This window comes from Gouania willdenowi, chromosome 17, assembly GCF_900634775.1.
Source record: "Gouania willdenowi chromosome 17, fGouWil2.1, whole genome shotgun sequence".
Lineage (NCBI taxonomy): Eukaryota > Metazoa > Chordata > Actinopteri > Blenniiformes > Gobiesocidae > Gouania > Gouania willdenowi.
In genome coordinates, this window is record NC_041060.1 from 5,465,809 (window position 1) to 5,488,830 (window position 23,022).

At 38.8% G+C, this 23,022-nt stretch overlaps 1 protein-coding gene across 5 annotated transcripts in view; it reads left to right on the forward strand.

The window, feature by feature from the left end:
- Positions 1-14,937, forward strand: part of mib1 (MIB E3 ubiquitin protein ligase 1) — a 48,885-nt gene extending 33,948 nt beyond the window's left edge. Inside the window, exons 13-22 of one of the 5 annotated variants that reach the window (XM_028472623.1) lie at positions 616-748; positions 2,993-3,079; positions 4,727-4,885; positions 5,602-5,783; positions 5,862-6,051; positions 7,401-7,479; positions 7,724-7,888; positions 9,868-9,939; positions 12,914-13,014; positions 13,964-14,937. In XM_028472623.1, coding sequence (XP_028328424.1) covers positions 616-748; positions 2,993-3,079; positions 4,727-4,885; positions 5,602-5,783; positions 5,862-6,051; positions 7,401-7,479; positions 7,724-7,888; positions 9,868-9,939; positions 12,914-13,014; positions 13,964-14,104 — 1,309 coding nt within the window. In that variant the 3' untranslated portion in view covers positions 14,105-14,937. The remainder of the gene's footprint in view (positions 1-615; positions 749-2,992; positions 3,080-4,726; positions 4,886-5,601; positions 5,784-5,861; positions 6,052-7,400; positions 7,480-7,723; positions 7,889-9,867; positions 9,940-12,913; positions 13,015-13,963) is intronic. The other 4 variants (XM_028472624.1, XM_028472625.1, XM_028472626.1 and 1 more) reach the window with 4 other exon arrangements.
- The last annotated feature ends 8,085 nt before the right edge of the window (positions 14,938-23,022 follow it).

Sequence of the window (23,022 nt, forward strand, 5' to 3'; positions counted from 1 at the left end):
TTTTTCAGTCATTTTGTGTAATTTTGTTGTCCTTTGTTATTTCGAGTTTTTTATGTATTTCTATTGTATTTTCTGTCATTTTCTTGTAAAATATGTCTTTTGGAGTGATATTGTGTATTTGTCATTTTCCTTTTTTGGGGGGGGCGTGAATTTAGTTTATTTCTATTTTGTTTGTAATTGAGTGGGTTTGTTGAGTCATGCTTTTTGAGTGGTTTTGTATATTTTTGTTGTAGTTTTTTGGAGTGTTTTGTGTGTTACTGTTGTTGTTGTTTTGTTCAGTATTGTAGTAGTTTTGTGTGTTTTTCTTTTGTCTTTTACTGTATCTTCCTGTAATGTTGTATTTTGTGCATTTACTTTGGGGGCCTCACAAAATTAGACCGAGGGCTGCATGTGGTCCCCGGGCCGCCAGTTGCCCATGTCTGCATTAGAGCCTGATGGAATAATCAGGCTGATTAAATCTATGACTGATTGAGCTACATCAGCCTGTAGCAGAGCTCCATAAACTAAGTGATGTCATTGTTTTCTGTAAATACACAGTTTTCCTTTACACCTGTAGTATGGGTGTTGTTGGTGATTTGGTTAACTTATTGTTCCTGTCCTCTCTCTGTGTGGCAGTGCGATGCGTGTGCTGCTGTCCAAGCTTCCCAGGCCGTGGATCGTGGACGAGAAGAAGGACGACGGTTACACGGCGCTGCACCTGGCTGCTCTCAACAACCACGTGGAGGTGGCAGAGCTGCTGGTTCACCAGGTACACACACACAGGCACGGAAACATCTCCAGTTACCTGCTGGTTCATCCAGCCCAGCTCTGGAGCCACACACGGCTCATTCTCTCCTCTGGGATGAGACTCCCTATATAACCACATTTCATCATCTGAATAATATCCACTGTTATCCAGGAAGTTTACTATTATTTGGGTCATAGTATATAGTCATCTTAAAGATGTAAATAAAATTAGTTAAAAGTGACCAAAAATGGTGGAAAAGGTGGTGAAATGGGATTTTAAAAACCACAGAAATTGGTTAAAAGTGGCAAATTAGAGTGGGCAAAAACACAGAAAAAGTGGTAAAAAAAAAAAAAGGGTTCAAGTGTCAATATTGGAAGAATTAGTTTAACCTGGCCAATAATGGACACGACAAATGGTGAATGTGGTTAAATTAGCAAAAAAGCTTGAAATATGGTGAAAAGAGGTTAAAAGTGACAATAATGGGTCATCGTATGTGACATCAGGTGGAAAATTGGTGGAAAGGGTTTATAAGTGCTGAAAATGTCTTGAAAGTGGAAAGAATGAACAGAAAAGTAATTGAAAATTGATGGCAAAGTGTCAGAAATGGGAGTTTTGTAGAAAAATGCATTAAAAGAAGCAAAATATGGCAAGAAAAAGTAATGAAAATAGGTTAGAATATGGAAAACTTGGTGTAGTTGCAGAAAAAGGGTAAAAATTGTGCTGAAAAGTCTTGGAAGTGGAAAAAATGTAGAGAAAAGGCATTGAAATTTGAAGGAGAAAAAAGGTAAAATTAAGCAAAAATTGGCTCAAATTGTTCAGATCTCACGATCCCAAGGTTGAGAACCCTTGGTTACATGCACTTCATTCTGTACATCCTCATGATAAAGATTACTTTTGTTGTAATTTGCCTTATATAAATAAAGTTGAATTGAATATAACCACATTTCTAACTGTTATGCTCAGCATTGCTGGTTGCTGTTTAGAAGCCTGTTCCCTTCCTTTAATGATCCTTCATCAGCCTCAGCACTTGGTCTTTCACTTTGTTTTATGTGGACTTTGTAAAATGACTAAAATGTGAAGCTTTGAGCGTAAGTGTCCTCCTCCTCTTCCTCCTCCTGCTGCTGTCACAGCTTCACAGGAAGCAGCACACCTTTCCTTCTGCAGCAAGCACTCATTAGAATTTGGTGCAACGCAGCAACAGCAATGCTGCTGCAAACATCACACACACGTGCACGCTCCCCGTGCACTGATACTCACTAACTGCTGTTCCTAAAGCTCTTTCCGTCCTTCAGGACAGAGACACATCTTTTTGTGCCAACACTAGCTGAAGGAGCTCAGAAATCTGATGTGGGCGTGGCTTGTGTTGTTTTTGTTAGCCGATCAGCATCATGTGTGTGTGCGTGTGTGTACGCACTTCAGACTGGTCGTCAGGTTATCCTGTGACACATTGATGCTCAGACCAGTGGGTGTTAAGATTCTACTGGTGATTGTATTATCTTGTGCCTGTGTTTCCACACATTGTGAGTGATTCTAAGGAATAATGCAGAGCTTCATCTAAAGCAGGGGTGTTCAAATCATTTTAGTTCACAGGCTAAATACAGACCAGTTTGCTTCTTGGTGGTGATGCAGAATTATTGTGTGAAAAAGATCAATGTCAACGTTAATGTGCCCTGGTTTGCACTTTCATGTATAAATGATACATAAATGATCATGTATATCAATCCCTGCAGGATTTTCATTAAAATCTCACTGATTTGGAGAATTTGGGGACATTTTGTGGAGTAATTTGAGGAAAAATTGCCAGATTTATGAAAAATTAAGAGTTCTATCAACAATTTCAGATTAAAAATTACTGAAAACTGAGCTCTGCAAATAATGTGGATTTTAATTGAGTTTTTGTATGTGGAGGGGCTTAGATATCTATAGCTGAATAAGTTAATTAGTTCAATGTTTCATGTATTTTTCTATCATTTCTTACTTTAGCGAGCGGGCTGAATGTGATGCTCTAAAGTGTTTTGTATTGTACAAATGAACAATTAATGTAAACACTGTGTGACACCATTAAAGCATCATAAGTTATAATGATGACCAGGTGAAGTCGTACACCGACAGTTACGTTTGATTCTAAAGCTCAATCCATCACAACACACCAGCAGTTCACCACATCGCTAATTCTTTTTGTGTGTGTGTGTCTCTTTGTGTGTGTGTGTGTGTGTGTGTGTGTGTGTGTGTGTTGGTGTGTGTGTCTCTTTGTGTGTGTTACAGGGCAGTGCCAGCCTAGACATCCAGAACGTGAACCAGCAGACAGCTCTACACCTGGCTGTGGAGAGACAGCACACACAGATCGTTAGGGTTAGTTTTCTGTTTAACAGTTCTGTGCTGCCATCTGGTGGCCTGGGATCAAACTGCATACTGGTACCACCTCTTTATTCACAATCACAATCTGTGTACTGTTGGTTCTTTGGTTATTCCGTTTTAAAACCAAATCAAAATAACAAATAAAGAGCGTGAATATTTTTGACTTAAAACCTAAACAGAAATACAGAAAAATCAAAAACCAGACAAGCAGTGTTTTTCTGTTTTAAAATTAAATCTTTTTCTGTGTGTGAGATATTTGGATATTTAAGGGAAACTATGGACGAGAGCTTCATGTTTTAATCTCACCACACAGAGGGGACCCACAGACTTTTACTACAGGACAGAAAAAGGAGCAACTCATAAGTCACATTACTGATGAACTGGTGACTAGAAACGTTATTAATACATTAATAAATAAATGAATGGAAAAAAAATGGAGGTTACTAAAAGCATGCACATGATATGTGATTAAAGGAACCAGAGGTGGTGTAATGAATCTACTGGTGCTCCTCATTTCTTGTGATCAACTTCAGTTTATGTGTGTGTTGACAGCTGCCTTTAGTGGCTAGCAGTATTGTAACATGCAAAAAAATAAATATCTGTAAAATTGTTTTTGCAAAAGTGTCAAATGGTAGAAGTTCTAACATTTGTTGTTTTTCACACCAGTCTTAGAGTCAATTGTCAGTCACCGTAACACACTAAACAAAACTTAAAACATGAGCAGCTTTTTACGAGAGGTAAACGTGAAAACAGGAACAGAAAACTGCTGGAATAAATCCTAAACAGAACCTGGTCCAGGACCTGAGGAGGGAAACCAGTGGACTTCAGTTCTGGTTCAGAATGTGGTGACGTGCTGAAGCTCTCGCTCTAATTTCCCCGTAAATATCCAAATACCTCACAAACAGAACAAGATTTCTCCATTATTACTTCAATTTTAAAACAGAAAAACACTGCTTATCTGTTTGTTTTTTTATGTTTCTGTATTTATGTTTAGGATTTAAGTCAGTGAAACAAAATAACCACACCTTTTATTTGTTATTTTGATTTGGTTTTCAAACAGAATAACCAAAGAAGGAACAGTACACTGTTTTTTATGTTTTAATTATTTTTATTTATTTTTTTACCTTTTAAACAGTGCTAGCTTAACTAATATGAAAACAGAGAAATTTAAGTGGAGAGTTATTTTTTCTATATTAACTCATACATCACCAGTTTTTTTGTCTTTTTTTTCTTAGTAGAGCCAGGGGGTGATTAGAGTCCTGAAATAATTGACCGTCTATGTAGAGTTTGTCTACGACCAGTGTTGAACGTCTGCTCTTGTCGGTTTTCTTTAAAAATGGGATACAGGATTTTCCGACTTTCATTTATTCCTCGAGGAAATTGATCAATCATGCCGAACTACGTGCTTTTAAGTTCTCTCCTTTTGCTTTTAATCTGGATTTTCTGTTGAAAGTGCTCAAATTTGGCAGCACTGTTTTTTTTCAGTTATTTTTAATTTAATCTTTTCCTGTTAAATCGACCTTAAATTAACTGAGATTTCTTAGAGTTTCACAGATTGATCTTTTTTAAATCCTGTGAGCTGTTGAGTTCTCACTGCACTGGTTTGTGGTGCACTGACTATAGCCATGCTCTGTCCTACAGCTGCTGGTTAGAGCTGAGGCTAAGCTGGACGTGCAGGACAAAGATGGAGACACGCCGCTACATGAGGCGCTACGTCACCACACACTGTCTCAGCTCAGACAGCTGCAGGACATGCAGGACGTCAGCAAAGTGGAGCCCTGGGAGCCTTCTAAGAACACGGTACGCTGCCTCCATCATGTGATCACTTTGTTTATTTATTTCATTCAAGACATTAAAACGAATTTCTTTCTCCTCCACATCAAAAAAAGAAAAACATGAATGAAAAGGAGCAGAAAGAAATTAAACTTAAGATTAATGACATTAAAGAAGTCAATGTTACATTTCGTTTAAAACCATAATAAAGCTACACTTCTGTCTTATTTCTTCAACATAATACATTTCACATTCTGTTTGAACATATTAAGTGATATTGGTAATTGATGTCGTCATTTACCAGTATAATTGTTACATAGTCCCTGAACTGAAATGCACATTTTTTTTGTCACTGTTCTCAATTTGGATTTTTCTAATATTTCTAAACCTCACAAGTTATAATTACTTTATCTCTTATTTATTTATTTATTTTGCAGATTTGTGGGTAAATTTTTTGAATAAGCTTTGTACATGGATTTTAAAAGCCTAATAATGTAGCAGTAAATATGACATGGGCACAATATAATTTAAATAAATGAGAAAAAGTATAGGTCCAAGGACTGAGCTGATATTACAACTATCTGATTTCATAACTGTTTCCTGTCTTTTAAATCACTAGATACCCATTCATATGCCACCTGTTATACCATATTTGTACATTTTATTTAGTATTTTTGTATGATTTAAGCGGTTTGAAAGCCTTGTTTTGAATGTTGTGTGTGTGTGTGTGTTTGTGTGTGCAGCTCATCATGGGGCTGGGGACACAGGGAGCAGAGAAAAAGAGCGCGGCGTCCATTGCCTGCTTTCTGGCGGCCAACGGCGCCGACCTAAGCGTGAGAAACAAGAAGGGTCAGAGTCCTCTGGACCTGTGTCCTGACCCCAGCCTCTGTAAGGCGCTGGCCAAGTGTCACAAGGAGAAGAGCAGGTGAGAACATGCTAATCCCCTCACCGTGACCTCACTCTGCTGTCATCAGCACCAATAAAAGGATGTGTGTGTCCTCAGCGGTGCCGTGGATGCTCGTAGCCCGTCCCTTGGCTGTAACTTGGAGTCTCTAGAGGAATGCATGGTGTGTTCAGACATGAAGAGAGACACTCTGTTTGGACCGTGTGGACACATCGCTACCTGCTCTCTGTGCTCACCACGCGTCAAGAAGTGTCTGATCTGCAAAGAGCAGGTTCAGTCCAGAACTAAGGTAGGGTTAGGTTGGCAGCACCGCACTGCCCTCTACTGGCTCATAGCTGCACATGAATCAGTAACACGTAGTGACTGACAGGTGACATCAGCACAGTGGGTTAGTGCTAACTCAGTTATCTTAACAGAATGTTAGCTAGCTCACACAGACTCATCTGCAATAGGAACACTGATGATGATGCATTCAATGACTTTAAATCAGTGCTTCTCAAAGTGTGGCACACCCCCTGGTGGGGAATGGAGACATGACAGGTGGGGCTTGACAAAAAGGAGGAGGTTTTCAATTTAACGTCAATCTTCTTAAAGTTTTAGTGGCATGATAAAACAAGTTAATTTTAATAGAAAACACAGAACTCAATGATCATTTGATATGACATGTATGCCAAATGTTTGTAGTATAAAGGTGAGTTTACACCCAACTTAAATCGCTTGCGATGAATCACTTAAACATAGACGCGCTTTTTGGTCGCTTCATCTTCCCCTGGGAAGTGACATAGGGAGGAACTTGTTGCTGATTGGATGTCGCGACACACTCGAAGTCGCTTGAAATACTTTCAAATGTTCATCTTTGAGTGAGTTCCAGTGACTCAGATCACGCAATGGAGTCGCTGGAATTGCGTCAGTCGCGTTGCTGGAGGTCGCATCATATACACTGATTTAGAATGTAATCTTGTCGCCAGAGTCACTGAAGTCGCTTACAGTGTGCTGATGTCACACGAGGGAAAAACCAAATCTGATTCACAGGCTGATGGCAGCACAGCTACGGAAATGATTTATTTTCATTTTTCTCTTAGATTAATAACATTTCACCAAACATGTCACATATCAAAATGATCGCTGAGTTATTTATTTTCTATTAAAATCAGCTTGTTTTATCATGACACTGGGACTTAAAGTCCTATATTCATTGACAATAAAGATGATTAAGACTAACCAAAGTTATAATCAGAGCCTAATAATGTAGCGGACATTCAAATGATGTGTTAGATATGGACCTTAGGGAACAAAATGCATTGTGGAACTAAAGTGCAAAAATAATAAATTACGTCTGCATGTACTTCACATGGAGCAGAACAATAAACTTTAAAAAAAAAATCCTTTTTTGTTTTCTTAACCTTTTTGTCATAGATTTTTAACAATGTTTGGTTATTTCCTGTATTTTTGACAGCTGCACTTTTACATTTATTTTTATCCATGTAATTAATATAATTTCATTTTTGATTTATTATGAAATATGAGGGGGGGCTTTAAAGTTCACCTTTGTTCAAAGTGGGAAATACCAAAAAAAAAAGTCTGAGTTCACTGGTTTAAAGAAAGACAGGACACAACAGCCTGTTCTTGTGTCCACAGATCGAGGAATGCGTCGTCTGCTCTGACAAAAAGGCAGCCGTGCTGTTTCAGCCCTGTGGTCACATGTGCGCCTGTGAGAGTAAGTCATACCAACAACGACAGGAAGTACTGAGCAAAGTATTAAAGTCAGATTTACCACAGTGACAATATTTCATTTTCTTAAAATTCCATCAAATTACGCCTTTTTCTGTATTTTAAATAATGATTAGCTTGTTTTTATTTTGAAAATACTAACCTAATGTAGTGTGTGTGTGTGACACACTGAGTGCACATCTATCCTCAGACACTGGGGGGCGCTAACGTGTTATCTACATATGTTCCAGACTGTGCCAACCTCATGAAGAAGTGCGTACAGTGTCGGGCTGTGGTGGAGCGCCGCTCTCCCTTCGCTCTGTGCTGCGGAGGGAAAGGTATGGAGGATGATGATGCCGCTGATGATGATGATGATGATGATGATGATGATGATGATGATGATGATGGTGACCTTAGTGAGTGGATTTTCCCTTCGACTCATCTCCGTAGTCTCCCTTTGTTTCCACTTCTTTTCTGTTTTTCCTGCTTCGCTGCATTTCACTCCTCAGTTCAACGATCGACACCTGCTCACCTGATAAACTTGATCAATAATCAATACTTTCAATAAACACAATCAATAATCAATACTGCCAATAGACATCAGGATCACTGAGGAACACAGCAGGGAAAAAAAATAAACTTTTATTATTCTGTCGCTCCAGAAAATCATGATCTCATTATAAATAATATACACACAGATATAAATATATATATAGTACATTATGTATATATATTTAATGTGATATATCACTGTTTTTATTGTATCTATACTAATAATAATACTTTAGAGCTGTGGTTCTCAACCTTTTCAGGCCCAAAATAAAGGTCCCAGAGAGCGGGGACCCCCACTGTAGCTATAGGTGGTTGAACACAGACATGAACATTGAAGAACAGTCATGTGTAGACAGGGTCATCTATAAGGGGAAATAAAGGGGAGAGATTTTTGGGGTCCATCCATAAAATCAGCAACATGATGGTCCTTTGTTCTATGAATCTGTGATAACCACATTTATTTATTAATCTGAATAATATCCACTGTTATCCAGGAAGTTTACTATAAGTTGGCCCATAGGATGTATTCATCTTAAAGATGGAAATCCTTGTTTTAATCATAAATAAAATTAGTTGAAAGTGACAAGAAAAGGTGGTGTTATGGGATTTTAAAAATCACAGAAACTGGTTAAAAGTTGCAAATTAGAGTGGCAAAAAACATGGTTAAAAGGGTTCAAAGTGTCAATATTGGAACAATTAGTTTAAACTGGCATATAATGGGCATGACAAATGGTGAATGTGGTTAAATTGACAAAAATGAGCATGAAATGTGGTGAAAACAGATTAAAAGTGACAATAATGGGTCAACATATGTGACATTAGGTGGAAAGGGTTTCTAAGTGCTAAAAATGTCATGAAAGTGGAAATAATGTGCAGAAAAGGCCTTGAAATAAATTTGATTGAGAAGTGTCAGAAATAAGAGTAATATAGCATACCAGTAAATGCATTAAAAAGAGCAAAAGTATGGCAAGCAAAAGTGATGAAAATAAGTTAAACTCGGCAAGACCTGTTTTTGCAAGGCGAATACGTACTGTATTTGGCAAATGAAAAAATTTGCAGAAATCCCAACCTGTATCTGGATTTGTTGACAAGTTTGTTCTTTTTACTTATTAAATTGGAAGTAATAATGCAGGAAAAACAGAATACTGACCTTGACTTCAAATATGACCTATTTTTGTGACATCATGACCCATACCAAGCTTTTTACTGGTAGGTCATACAGCTTTGGTCCAAATAAACAAAATACTCCTCTTGAGATGAGCGTTTCATAAATGTAAGCATCGAACTTGTATGAAGAATATTGGCAGAGATATGGAAAATTTTGTTTTTGACACGACCTTGACCTTGACATTTTGGCTCCAAAAAAGGTTGACGGCACATCCTTGACATTACCCCTATGAGATGACATGTGTCATTAGTACTGCATTAATAGCCTAGGAGGAGTTCTAGGACAAAGGAGTTGCGGAAGAAAAATAATAATAAGAACACCAACAAGGACAATGTATTTGGCAATTTTCGATTGCCCAGTACAAATGTGGCAGGTTTGGTGTAGTTGTAGAAAAAGGGGAAAAATAAGCAAAAATGGGCTCAAATTGTTCAGAAAATATTCTCAGTTTCTTGAAGGCATCTGGCGACCCCCTCCCATTGTCTTGCGATCTCAAATGGTGTCCTGACCCCAAGGTTGAGAACCCCTGCTTTACATTCTTTAGTTTGACACACACACACACTGATGCTGACCCTTCCCAACATTCCCACTCTGACCCAGTCCTTCCTCCTGTGTAGCTGCTCTGCCTCACTCTGAGGTCACATGACGACATGTATAACATGTGATTGGTTATTCCAGCAGGGAGCTCTAACACTTTGGCAGGAGGGTCGCAGGATCTTCTCCAGCCCAACAATCTGGCTCTGAGTTGGTGTAAGTATCCCTCCACTGTCCAATCATCATCAGAGCTCCCTGACCCCGCCCCCAACACACACACACACACACACACACACACACACACACACAGCTTGGTTGGTGGGGATCCTGTAAGAAGAACCAAGTCTGGATAATTTGAATCCTGATCAGATTAAACTGATTTGACTGATTTACTACTGCATAAAAATATTACTCTGAATAAAATAAGTTGGGATAAGATTAAATAGGGTTGGATAAATAAGGATTAGTTTAACTGGAATAAAATAAACAAGGATACCAAAAAATAGGGTTGGATAAATTAGGATAAAATAAATTAGGATAAAATACAATCATCGCAAAATAAAATAGGGCTAGATAATTTAGGATAATAAAAATCAGGATTAGATAAATTGGGATAAGAGGACAAGTTAGGATAAAATAAAATAAAATAATAATATAAGAAATAATAGAGCTACATGAGCTAGAATAGGATTAGATAAATTATTGGAAAAATAAAATGGAACTAGATAAATTAGGATTAAATAAATTGGGATTTGTTTAATGAGAATAAAATAAATTATAAGAAAAAAATAGAGCTAGATAAATCCTGATAGAATAATTTAGGATAAAATAAATTGTGATAGGAAAAGATAAGTTAATATAAAATAAAATGGAGCTAGATCATTTAGATAACATGAATCAGGATTAGATAAGTTAGGATAAAAGAAATTATGATAGGAAAAGATAAGTTAATATAAAATAAAATGGAGCTAGATCATTTAGATAACATGAATCAGGATTAGATAAATTAGGATAAAATAAATTGGGATTAGTTTAAAATCAGTTAGGATTAGATAAATCAGGATAGGATAAGATACATTAATATAAGAGAAAATAGGGATGGATAAATTAGGATAACATAAATTAGAATAAAATGAATTAGGATGAACTAAATTAGAGATACATGAAATAGGATAAAATAAATTGGGATTAGTTTAACTATGATTAAATGTATTAGGATTAGATAAATCAGGATGTGATAAGTTGATATAAGATATGATTAAGTAATATAGAATTAGATAAGTTAGTGACGTGCATCGATAGAACAGTGTGATCTGTGTAAATACAAAGTTCATTATTCACAGGAGCTCTCCACGTGCTTTAGTTCTTCACTGCTCACACACCACATCCTCAGATCTGTTTCAAAATAAAAGCCCAAAATAACACAGAACATAACACGCTGAACAAGGATAAAGGAATAAACTCAAACTAAAATAAAGGTTTTTTTTATTGATCAGTAAATAATAAAATAGCTGCCAAGTGACGCCCTTTCAAAATAAAAGCACAAGCCGAGTTCCTGTTTTGTGTCTGTTAAAGTGATGAAGGAGCGTCTGGATGTGTGTAGGTGTGTCAGTGCTGGTAAACAGGACAAAGTGCAGAGGCCATAATAAACCAGCTGTTCCTCATGTGTCCACTGTGGGTCACACTGTGTCAGAGAGTGGGGGGGCAGCACACACCACCAATGCTGCTAATGCGTGTTTCGACTGCAGAAAAGTCAAAGAGCTTGTGTTTTATTTTGAAAGGGAACCTGTTTTTACACTCAACTACTTCCTCCTACACCTCAAACCATATTTGATGATATCGATCCTACATTTTTTCAGTTGTTTTTATATTTGATTATTTTGAACGTTTGGATGAACTTCAACTCACTGTGTTTTCCTCAACCATCTCCACCTGATTTATCATTTAAATTATTATCCACTCATCACTCAGAGATCACATGGTTCTCTGAGGAACTTGTGGTTTGGGTCATGGTCCTGAGGATGGAGACCATCAGGACTGAGTGTTTGTTTGATGTAGAGAGAGACCTTCTGTAGAGAAGATGTAGAAACATTCACAAGTCACTCCTACACTGTTAATGGATCCATAACTAAGTCTGCTAGGTTGATGCTTAGCTAATACTAGGTTAATGCTAATTCCAGGTTAATGTTAAGCTATTGTTAGGTTTATGTTAACAATAAGCTAATGCTAGGTTAATGTTAATGCTAGGTCAATGCTAATGTTAGGCTAATGCTAGTTAATGCTAATGTTAGGTTATTGTTCATGTTAAGCTAATGTTAGGTTTATGTAAATGATAAGCTAATAGCAGGTTAATGTTAATGCTCGGTAAATGTTAATGCTAGGTCAATGCTAATGTTAGACTAATGCTAGTTAATGCTAATGTTAGCTTAATGTTAATGTTTAGCTAATGTTAGGTTTATGTTAATGTTAAGCTAATGCCATGTTAATGTTAAGCTAATGCCATGTTGATCTTAAGTTAATGCTAGGTCAATGCTAATGTTCGGTTCATGTTAAATTAAAGCTTATGCTTGGTCAATGCTAATGATAAGCTAACGTTAGGTTAAAGTTTATGTTAGGTAAATGCTAATGCTTGATCAACACTAATGTTAGATTAATGCTAGGTAAATGTTAATGCTAATGTTAAGTTAATGCTAGACTAATGTTCAGTTTATGCTAATGTAGGTTTATGCTAAAACTTGGTTAAAGCTAAGCTAATGCTTGGATAATGTTAATGTTTGGCCAATGCTAGGTAAATGCTATTGTTAGATTAATATTAATGTTAAACTAATGCTCTGTTAATGTTATGCTAATGTTAATGCTAGGTTTATGTTAATGCTAACCTAATGCTTGGATAATGTTAATGTTAGTTTCATGCTTGGATTATGTTAATGCTAGACTAATGCTACTGCTGACTCCTGATTGGTGGGTGACGTCAGGTTCTCGTTTTTTTCCAGCAGCTAAATAGTGGTGTGTTCTAGCTCCACATCATCAATGGATTTACTTCAGGAAATCAAATCCTCTAGTTTAGTTTGGTCTTGTTCACACTGTGTGTCACTAAACAGTTGTTATTTAGACCAAATCAATGTGACACTCCCTAGTTAGGTGTGTGTGTGTGTGTGTGTCTGACATCAGTGTCACTGTCCTTCAACAGCCAGTGGAAACATTCCAGCTCTACAGAGAGACAAAGACAACACCAACGTTAACGCAGACGTTCAGAAGCTCCAGCAGCAGCTTCAGGACATCAAAGAACAGGTGAGAGATTAATTTGATCAAACCTGGAGACAACAGACCAGGTTTCTGCTCCTGCACTAACTCACAGACGTCATCTACTCACACTCTGCAGAGGCGTTAGCTTCACACCTCTAACCTCTGATGGGACTGTAGTTTAGAGCTGGGATGTGATCTCAGCGTCTCCCTCACGGTTTCTCTTCTTCCTCCAACTTCCATGAAGCTCGGGCTTCTTTTCTGCAGCCTCTGGGCTAGCGGAGGGGTTTGCTGCCAAACTAGCATCGTTTGTCATTCCTGAAGCGTTGTAGAATCAACCAATCACAGAGCTGAGCAGTCTGTGCAGACGTTTCCTCGCAGCTTGCCGTGCTTTTCCTTAGTGATCCCCCCCAAAAAAAACACGTTTATTTACCGAAACCAGATATATTGCTGCAAGCAATATGTATGTATATATATATATATATATATATACTCACACATATATATATACACACACATATATAACACTTGAGCGCAAAAGCCTATTCTTATCGGAGGTTTGACACGAAGTAAAAGCTGTGAAGTACACACTAGTGTGATTTATGTTTCTGTGACACGTCGATACGCAACTAAGTTTCATATATTTTTAATCAATATATTGATTGGAGCATTAATATTAATTTATACAATTACAATGCTTTAATGTTGGTAAGGTTAGTACACATTCATATAGTCGTACATTTGTTTGTCCAAGAATTTTCATTTTGGTGCATTCCTACACTTCCTCCACTCTCTCCTTTCTTTGCACCATGGCCCCACCCTTCCTGCCTGACTCCGCCTACACTTTGATCTGTCAGCATCTATATGTTCAGCTCATTAAAGTCTGGCTCCTCCCACAAAGCTCATACATGAATAAAAACACAATGTGAGTTTATGTTTGTTCTAATGATATATTTATAATAATCCATGTTTATTAATAGATATTATTTATTTACAGACAATGTGCCCGGTGTGTTTGGACCGGCTGAAGAACATGATCTTCATGTGCGGCCACGGCACGTGTCAGCTGTGTGGAGATCGGATGAGCGAGTGTCCGATCTGTCGGAAAGCCATCGAGCGCCGAATCCTGCTCTACTAGATCCGGATCAATAAAGCTACTCTACTAGATCCTCTACTACATCTCCCACAATCCTCCGCTCCATCTTCACGGTTCACGCTCGCTGACTCTGCGTCGCGTCTGTTCCACTGACTCGGCTGAACACCAAACAGTTGGCAGGTTTGCACTAAAAGATGCTAAGTCAGCGTTTACCTGAGTTAGCTTCAGGTGAAAGTCGTTAGCATCCAAACGTGCTCACACTGCACCTTTATGTATTTATCTGTTTGTTTCAAAGTAAAATAACAACAGACTGAAGTTAAATAATGAGATTAATAAAACATTTAAGCTGAGGAACTGATTATCGTCAGTTTAACTTTAAACTTTAACATTAAAAAGTTAGATTTATAAATAAATAAAGGTCATTAAAACACAGTATTATCTTTCAACAAGCAGAACAGACTCTCCAGGACCGCAGCTCAATAAATAAATAACAAAGGTTATTAAATAAATAAATGGAGTAGTTTGTGAGAGTTTTTCAGCTTTAATGTTTTAATCTTCTTCGTTTGTTTAAATGTTTTCTTAGTTTTTTCTTTTGTTTCCAGTCGTTCAGTCTGACATGACGTTGCTGTAGTGGGAGGGGCTAAGGCTGGATATGTGTGCGTGTAACTCCTCTGTGTTTCCATCCTCCTCACATGAACTCTGAGTGACACACACAGTGACATGTTGCTTTGGGACGCCGCAGCATTAAAACAAGCATCTTTTTTTATTCACCTGTAGTGATGGAGGAGGAGCTTTTCTACTCTCTGTGAACCTGAGGGACACCAATGTGTGACGGAGCTGAAAAGTGCTTTAAATAAACTTCTTATTGAACCCTGGAAGCTGTCGATGTGCTGCTCTCTTTCTCTCTGTTTGTTTGTTTGTGACCCCGGGTGTTGTTTTTCTCTCCCAGAGACGCAGCATTAGCATGTTGTTGCTTTTCCCCTGCTGGGACGGCGTCTCCGAGGACGAGATGGATGGATCGGAGGAGGAGGAGGAGGAAGGGTCGGAGTCAGTCCTCAATCTTTTTCATTCTTTTGGTTTTATTTAAGCACAAAAACTCACAGTTTAGAGATAAATCCATCAACACACTGAACTAATAACCATCCAATCACAGAAAGGACAGGGTGATTAATGAGCCAATCAGCAGTAGGCTCTGAATTTGAAATACTTGATTTATCCCAGGGGGAAATGAGGTGTGTTAAAGAGGCTCAAAAAGTATTACAAATAAGAATAAACACTAAACAAAGAAGAAAACAAAACATACATAATTATGTAAGACTGTTAAGGATTAAATACAAGTGCACACATTACAGTAGACATAAATAAAATTAGATAAATAATACAAATATACAATGGTACAAATACAATACAGGTGTATACAACAATCAAAGCTGTGTGTGTGTTCAAGTATTAACCAGAAACTTAAACTATGAACCTAATAAATGTAATACTGATACTAGCTCTGTCACGTGACTATGCAATAATAACAGTCTGTGTGTATATATATATATATATATACAGACTGTTAGTGCTGGGACTTTATTACAGAAAAATAACAGTTGAAGACTGAAGCATATATAATATAGTAGGGTGATATAGATATATATTATAATTAATTAGATTTTTTTATCAACTCCCACCACTAATATTTATGTGTTTGTAGATTATTTGCTGTTAAAATGCTTCTTTTCAGTCACTCTTCTATGTCTCATATATATTATAATTCGTCTTCTTTCTTAGCCTTTCAAACAGAAATATACAGTCTCCTCCAAAAGTATTGGAAAGGCAAAGTCAGTTCCTTTGTTTTTGTTGTATACTGAAGACATTTGTGTTACAGATCAAAAAATTAATATGAGACAAAAGTTCAGAATTCCAGCTTTTATTTCATGGTATTTTCATCTCGATGTGTTAAACAACTCAAGACAGGGCACCTTTTGTTTGAACCCACCCACTTTTCAAGTGAGCAAAATTATTGGAACGTGTGACTGATGGTGTTTCTAGTTGTTCAGGTGTTGCCTTTTAGATTCATTGCTTAAACATTGAAAAGTTCTTATTTTTGGCTTTGGGTTTCACCTGTGAAAACTGCATTTGCTGTTAAGCAAACATGAAGACCAGAGAACTGTTTATGGGAGAAAAGCAAACCATTTTGAAGCTGAGAGAAGAGGAAAATTGATCAGAGCTGTTGCACAATCATTGGGCACAGCCAATAAAACAATTTGGAATGTCCTAAAAAAGAATGAAACTGCTGGTGTGCTGAGCAACAGACATCAAACAGGTCGGCCAAGGGTATCAACAGCAGTTGATGACAGAAACATTGTGAGGAAACACCCAAAGACAACAGTCAGTGACATCACTGCCAACCTCCACAGGGCTGGGGTGTGAAGAAGACTTCGAGAGAAGAAATATAGAGGCCATACCACAAGATCCAAACCACTCATCAGCAAAAAGAATCGGAAGGCCAGATTGGATTTTGCAAAGAAGTACAGAGATGACTAATGAGACCAAGATGAACCTCTACCAAAGTATGGAGAAAGAAAGAATCTGCTTATGAACCAAAACACAGAAGCTCATCTCTGAAGCATGGTGGAGGTAATGTCATGGCTTGGGCTTGCATGACTGCTTCTGGAACGGGCTCACAAGTCTTTATTGATGATGTAACTCATGATCGTAGCAGCAGAATGAATTCTGAAGTCTACAAAACCATTTTTGTCTGGCAATTTACAGAAAAATGCATTAATTGGGAGAAACTTCATCATGCAACAAGACAATGACCCAAAGCACACTGCCAACACAACAAAGGACTTCATCGGGGCAAAAAGTAGAAGTTCTTCGACTGGCCAAGTCAATCACCGGACCTGAACCTAATAGAGCATTTTACCTCCTGAAGAGGAGACTGAAGGGAGAAACAAACCCCCAGAAACAAACAAGAGGCTGCAGTAAAGGCCTGGAAAAGCATTTCAAATGAAGAATGCAACAGTCTGGTGAAGTCAATGGGTCACAAGCTTAATGCAGTTATTGCAAGTAAGGCTTATGCCACCAAATATTAAATGTTATTCACTTTATGTTCATTTAATAATGTCTGTTCCAATACTTTTCCTCACTTGAAAAGTGGGTGGGTTCAAACAAAATGTGCTCTGTCCTGAATTGTTTAACACATCTAGATGTAAATACCATGAAATGAAAGCTGGAACTCTGAACTTTTGTCTCATATTCATGTTTTGATCTGTAACACAAATGTTATATATATATATATGTGTGTGTGTGTGTGTGTATATATATATATATATATGTATGTATGTATAAGGCTTTTTTGTTTTAAACAGCAGAAATAATCCACCAATCACACGTTAGATCACTTTTAGTGCTGAGTTCCAAACACAGAGCTGCAGATTGTGAGGACCAACAGGGGGCAGCACAGGAGAGATCAACCTGGTACTGTCATGCGCACACGCGCGCGCACACGGGGTTTCGTGCCGTGCTGGCAGAATAGATCTCGTTCTGTCTGAAGGTCTTTGTGCTCCTCATGTCATCCTGGGTTTATGATGATCAAAGGGCACACACGGGGGGCGGGGCCTATGAGGATCTGCTTCTACACAGCCTGAGACAAACAGAGCTGCGTTTGGTACTGTGACGTCATCATGAATATGTTTTTAATGTTGGCTTCATGTTACACGAACTACACACTCTTTAGTGTAAGTGTGTGTGACTGTGTGTATTCTTATCACATTCACAGAGCAAATGTTATCGTTCCAATGACACTTTAAACAGTTTTTATCAATATAAACTCACTCAGGGTTTATGAGCTTTGATAAAGACCTATTCACTCAGCTCCATCAGGGCCTGGTCCTCAAGTTCTGACCCATGACCCTCTCTGTGTGCACTGTGTGTGTGTGTGTGTGTGTGTGTGTGTGTGTGTGTGTGTGTGTGTGTGTGTGTGTGTGTGTGTGTGTGTGTGTGTGTGTGTGTGTGTGTGTGTGTGCGTGTGTGTGTGTGTGTGTGTGTGTTTGTAACACTGAGAGCTGTAACTCTGGGAGCATTAGCAGCATCTTATCACAGCTCTATCTCTCTCTCACTGCAGGTTATCATCACTGCTGACTTAATAATTCTGTAAAAGAGCGAAGCTTCAACCTTTGGCTGCAGTAAACGACGCCATCATCATCGTCGCCCTTGTACAGATGCTAATACACCTCTATCATTCAGAGGAAGATCATATCAGGCTAAGCTAAGCTAATGTAATAAAACCTGAGCTGGTACAGTGAGTAAAGGTAAAGAATGTCAGTGACTCCATCACAGCCTGTTGGACCTGCAGGCAGCGCTCAGGGAATACACGTGCCTGCTCCTCTGCACTGCTCCATGTCTGCATATGAGCTGTTTGATGCTGTTTATCTTTTGGTGAAATCTGTTTTTATTTGAAGGACCAATCAGACTCTTTTCGTCTCCAGATGCTCTTCAAAGTAGAGTTTAGGTTCTTGGTCCGAGTTCGGGCCAGGCTCATTTTTCCGCTCAACTGTCGGGCCGGGCCAAGCTTAACTTTTTTACATTAATATTATTTTTTAATAAACACTAAACACTTCTATAATGTTGTGATATCATTTCTAAAGTGATTTCTGCTAGTAGCAGGATGGGATATTGACGTGTTGTGTTGCATTTAGTTGTTCAGCGTTCACATTCACTGAATATTATTTGCTGATTTTGCTCATTCCTCACTTGCTGCTGGAGCGCAGGGAACAAATATGATTGCGTGCTTCAGTCAGGTCTGCGCTCAATGCACGGGCCGCAACGCTGTAACGGACTGGGTTCTATGTTCTGGTTATGTTCCACTTGTGTGTATTCAGTGGTTTAACTGATGCTGAGATTTCCCATGGCCAAGAACGCATCATGGTTACGTGCAGCTTTCTCTGCCAATGTGTGTCTTTGTTTACAAGTGTTCTGAGCGTTGATTGGCTGGGAGGCTGGGGAAAGGGCAGGCGTAAGCGGGGAAAAGACTAGTGAACAATTCTGTTTCCGGGGTAGTGTGAGTGTATGACGGTGTAAGACGGTTCTTTGTGTGTTTGATTGTTTATTTTTGGCGTGTTACTACAATTAAACATTAAAGCCTGTAAAATTGTGATAATGGCTCGAGTCACGTCATTACAGTAACTTTTGGGCTGCGGTGAGTGTGCTCGCACCCCCCTCACTGCGCGATGCACCGCTACTAATCTACCGGCTGCAATACGTTCAATAAAATAATAATTTACGTTGGGTTTGGTTTGGGCTCGGGTCTACAATTTAAGTTATTGAGTCGGGGTCGGGTCGGGCTTTATGCCCGTGGGATCGGGTTAGGTAGGGCTGGATTTTTTTGGGCCCGATCTAAACTCTACTTCAAAGTTCATCCTTTCAATAAATGTCAAACTTTCTTTTCAACATTCTTTCACCTCTGCAGTGATTACCATCATCAATATCTCTGACCGATGCCAGAGAGGCAGCGGAGCTCCTCACTGAGGCTTGGTTTGCATGTTCTCACCTGGACAAACGGAGCAGACTTTTCCAGGCAGTCACTAAAATGCGCTCTGAGTAAGTAGTAAGTAATCTTTATTTATAGAGCGCTTTTCACAGGTAAAAACCACAAAATGGTTTACAGAACATTTCAGTATCATCCCGTCTAAAGAGAACATGGAAGAACTGTCACAAATAAATGGGAGACAAGAACGGGAGAACTATGGGTCACCAAGGGCATTGGAGGCGCCCCGTATTTAGATGAGAAATGGGAAAAACACCATAAGGAGAGGTGAGGGGAAAAAAGTACAGAACCAGGAAAAAAATGTCATGGAGATGTTCATTATCACATCCTGGTTTTTCTTAACGAAAGTTTCCCTCGTTTCTAAACCCGAAGCCTGAAGATTAGCTGATACGTTGGTCTCCATCACGGAGGGAAATCATTGAGTTACCCTTTGAACCACTGCCCCCTACTGGCTTGGATGTCCAATCTCAGCCTGAGCTGCTTCTGCGGTTAGCGTGAACACTAGCATGCGTACACGCCGCAGTATAACCTTGTAGCGTAGCTAAGGAATGCTGACGCTCTGTCAGAGCTGCAAACACCACAGAAGAAGGATCAATACTCCAGAGTCCAGCAGGAGAGTCGGGCTCACTGTGACCCCTGAGCCAGAGTTAATATCTAACTGCTTTATCTGAGCTTTACGGCCCAGGGCCGGTCCTCCAGATCAATACGTGACACCACAAATATCTGCAGCGCTGAGAGCTCAGCAGCTTCTCAACACCTGGTTCTCCTCACAGAGGAACACACACACACACACACAAACGCTGCTCATTCCTTACCCAGAAAAACACCAAAACAGGAAAAATACACCAAAAACACCTAAAACCTAACATTAACCTGAGGGGCGGGGCCTAATGTGAACAGGAGACATTCAAAGCACAATTATATGAATAACATCAGTGTGTGTTCTAACCTGTGTGTATGTGTGTGTGTTAAATTGTGTTTCCATCTCAGCAGCTCTTCGTTTATTTAGAGGAAAACTCGCTCGGAGCTGCAAGAATTCCCACAGAGAGAGAGCGAGAGAGAGAGAGAGAGAGAGCGAGAGAGAGAGAGAGAGAGAGAGAGAGGTAATACCGATGTGAAGGTCTCGGGAACACAACAGCTGAACACTGATAACACACACACACACACACACACAGTTTGGTGTTTGTAACGCAGGTTCGATTGATTTCAGCACTTTTCCTTTCCACTCTATTACCATCAACCGTATCCATGGAAACCCCTGAACAGCTTTTTGATCTGTGTTTAAAAATGAAGGACATTAGGTATTAGAACAGGAACCATTGAGGTGTAGCTCAGTGTGTGATGGCTTCACACAAGACCTTCATCATTCAACCTCATGTTAAACAAACATTAGCTGCTATGCTGCTTATACAGCACAGCAAACATAGAACATTAAGCTATCTACTGAATTCCATGGTTTTCAACATCCCAAATGTACCCCTATTGAAAATTTTCCTTTTGACACATTTTTGTTTTGCTTCTGTTTCCTTGTCCCAGCAAAATAACAAAAAACTTGAACAGCTTCAACCACTGAGGGATGAGTCAACTACAATGTTAGAGTTTATTACAGTGAACACAAAAACAATAGAGGAAACTGTTCAGCAGCTGAATCCATCAATGTGTTGCTTTGACACAATACCCTCAAACTTCTTTAAAACTGTTGTAAAGTCAATTGTCACTGATTTGTGTCAGATAATGAACTGCTCATTCCAATCAGGCACCGTACCAAAATCTCTGAAAGTAGCTGCTGTAAAACCTCTGTTAAAAAAGAGAACACTGGATGCCTCTATAATGGCTAACTATAGACCAATCAGAACCTTCCATTCATGGTCAAGATCATTGAGAAGATGGTCTTCAACCAACTGAGTCAATTCAAATTTCAGTCAGGTTTTCGTTCTCATCACAGAACAGAAACTGCTCTGATCAAAGTGATCAATAACATAAGGTTGAACACTGATTCAGGAAAAGTATCTGTTCTCATTCTATTGGATCTAAGTGCTGCATTTGACACTGTAGATCATACAATTTTGTTTCACAGATTGCAAACATGGGTTGGACTAAATGGAAAAGTAAAGCAATGGTTTAGCTCTTACTTGGAGGAGCAACATTATTTTGTAAGAATTCGAAACTTTGAATCTGACATATTACCAATGTCCTGTGGGGTTCCTCAGGGCTCTGTTCTTGGACCCCTTCTGTTTAGCCTTTATATGCTCTTTTTTTCTACTGCGTATGATTTAGAGGGAGATTTTTGGTCATGTTGTTGATGTAATGTGTTTGTTGATGATTTTAAATGATTTTTCTTATAGATGTTAAGCTGTTGAATGTTTTCTGTTGCACTTTTTGATCATGTAAAGCTCATTCAGTTGCCTTGTGTATGAAATGCACTATACAAATAAAGTCATTAAACAGTAACAGTAATAAACACACAAAAACACACACTTACGTAGACACGTACGTGTGTGTGTGTGTGTGTGTGTGTGTGTGTGACAGTCCATGCTATCAGAGCTGTGACCTGGCACACACACACAGACTCTGACCCATCGCTCCTGCAGACGATGACGTGAGGATTGTGATAGGAACGTCTCCAGAGGAGGAGACACATCAGATCTGTGTGTGTGTGTGTGTGTGTGTGTGTGTGTGTGTGTGTGTGTGTGTGTGTGTGTGTGTGTGTGTGTGTGTGTGTGTGTGTGTGTGTGTGTGTGTGTGTGTGTGTGTGTGTGTGTGTGTGTGTGTGTGTGTGTGTGTGTGTGTGTGTGTGTGTGTGTGTGTGTGAGATCTACTGCTGAGTGTGTAAACAAACGGTTCAGTGTGTGTGTGTGTGGTTTCTGTCAGCTCTCTCTATCACACACACACACACAACAATCACTTTTAAAAAATCACACACTTCAGAAACAGCTTCTCTAAACATTAAAAGTCTGAGAGGAGAGGAGTGGAGTGGGCGGGGCAACACAAAGGAAGAGAGTACGGAGATGTTCAGATACAGTGGAGGTCAGGGAAACGAGTGAAGTTGGTCACATGTTAATGTGATGGACAGAGTGAAGGTGGGGCATTTTATCACAGCGGGGCCACAAAAATGTGTCAGTTTGACTGAAGGGTCACATTCTTTGTTTTAGAATAATGAGCATTAATATAGGAAAGAACAAAGAATTTTTACAGTCACATTATTTTTCTGTTATTCTGTGTTGGTTTGTTGTTGTTTTGCTTGTCATTTTGTGCATTTTTGTTGTCCAGCGTGTGTATTTTTCCTGTAAAATGTGTCTTTTTGACTCATAGTCATAATGTGTATTTGGATTTTTAGAGTCAGACTTGTTTATTTCTGTTGTCGTTTTGTTTGTTTGAAGTACTGTGTGTTTGTGGAGTCATTTAAAAAAAAAAAAAAAAT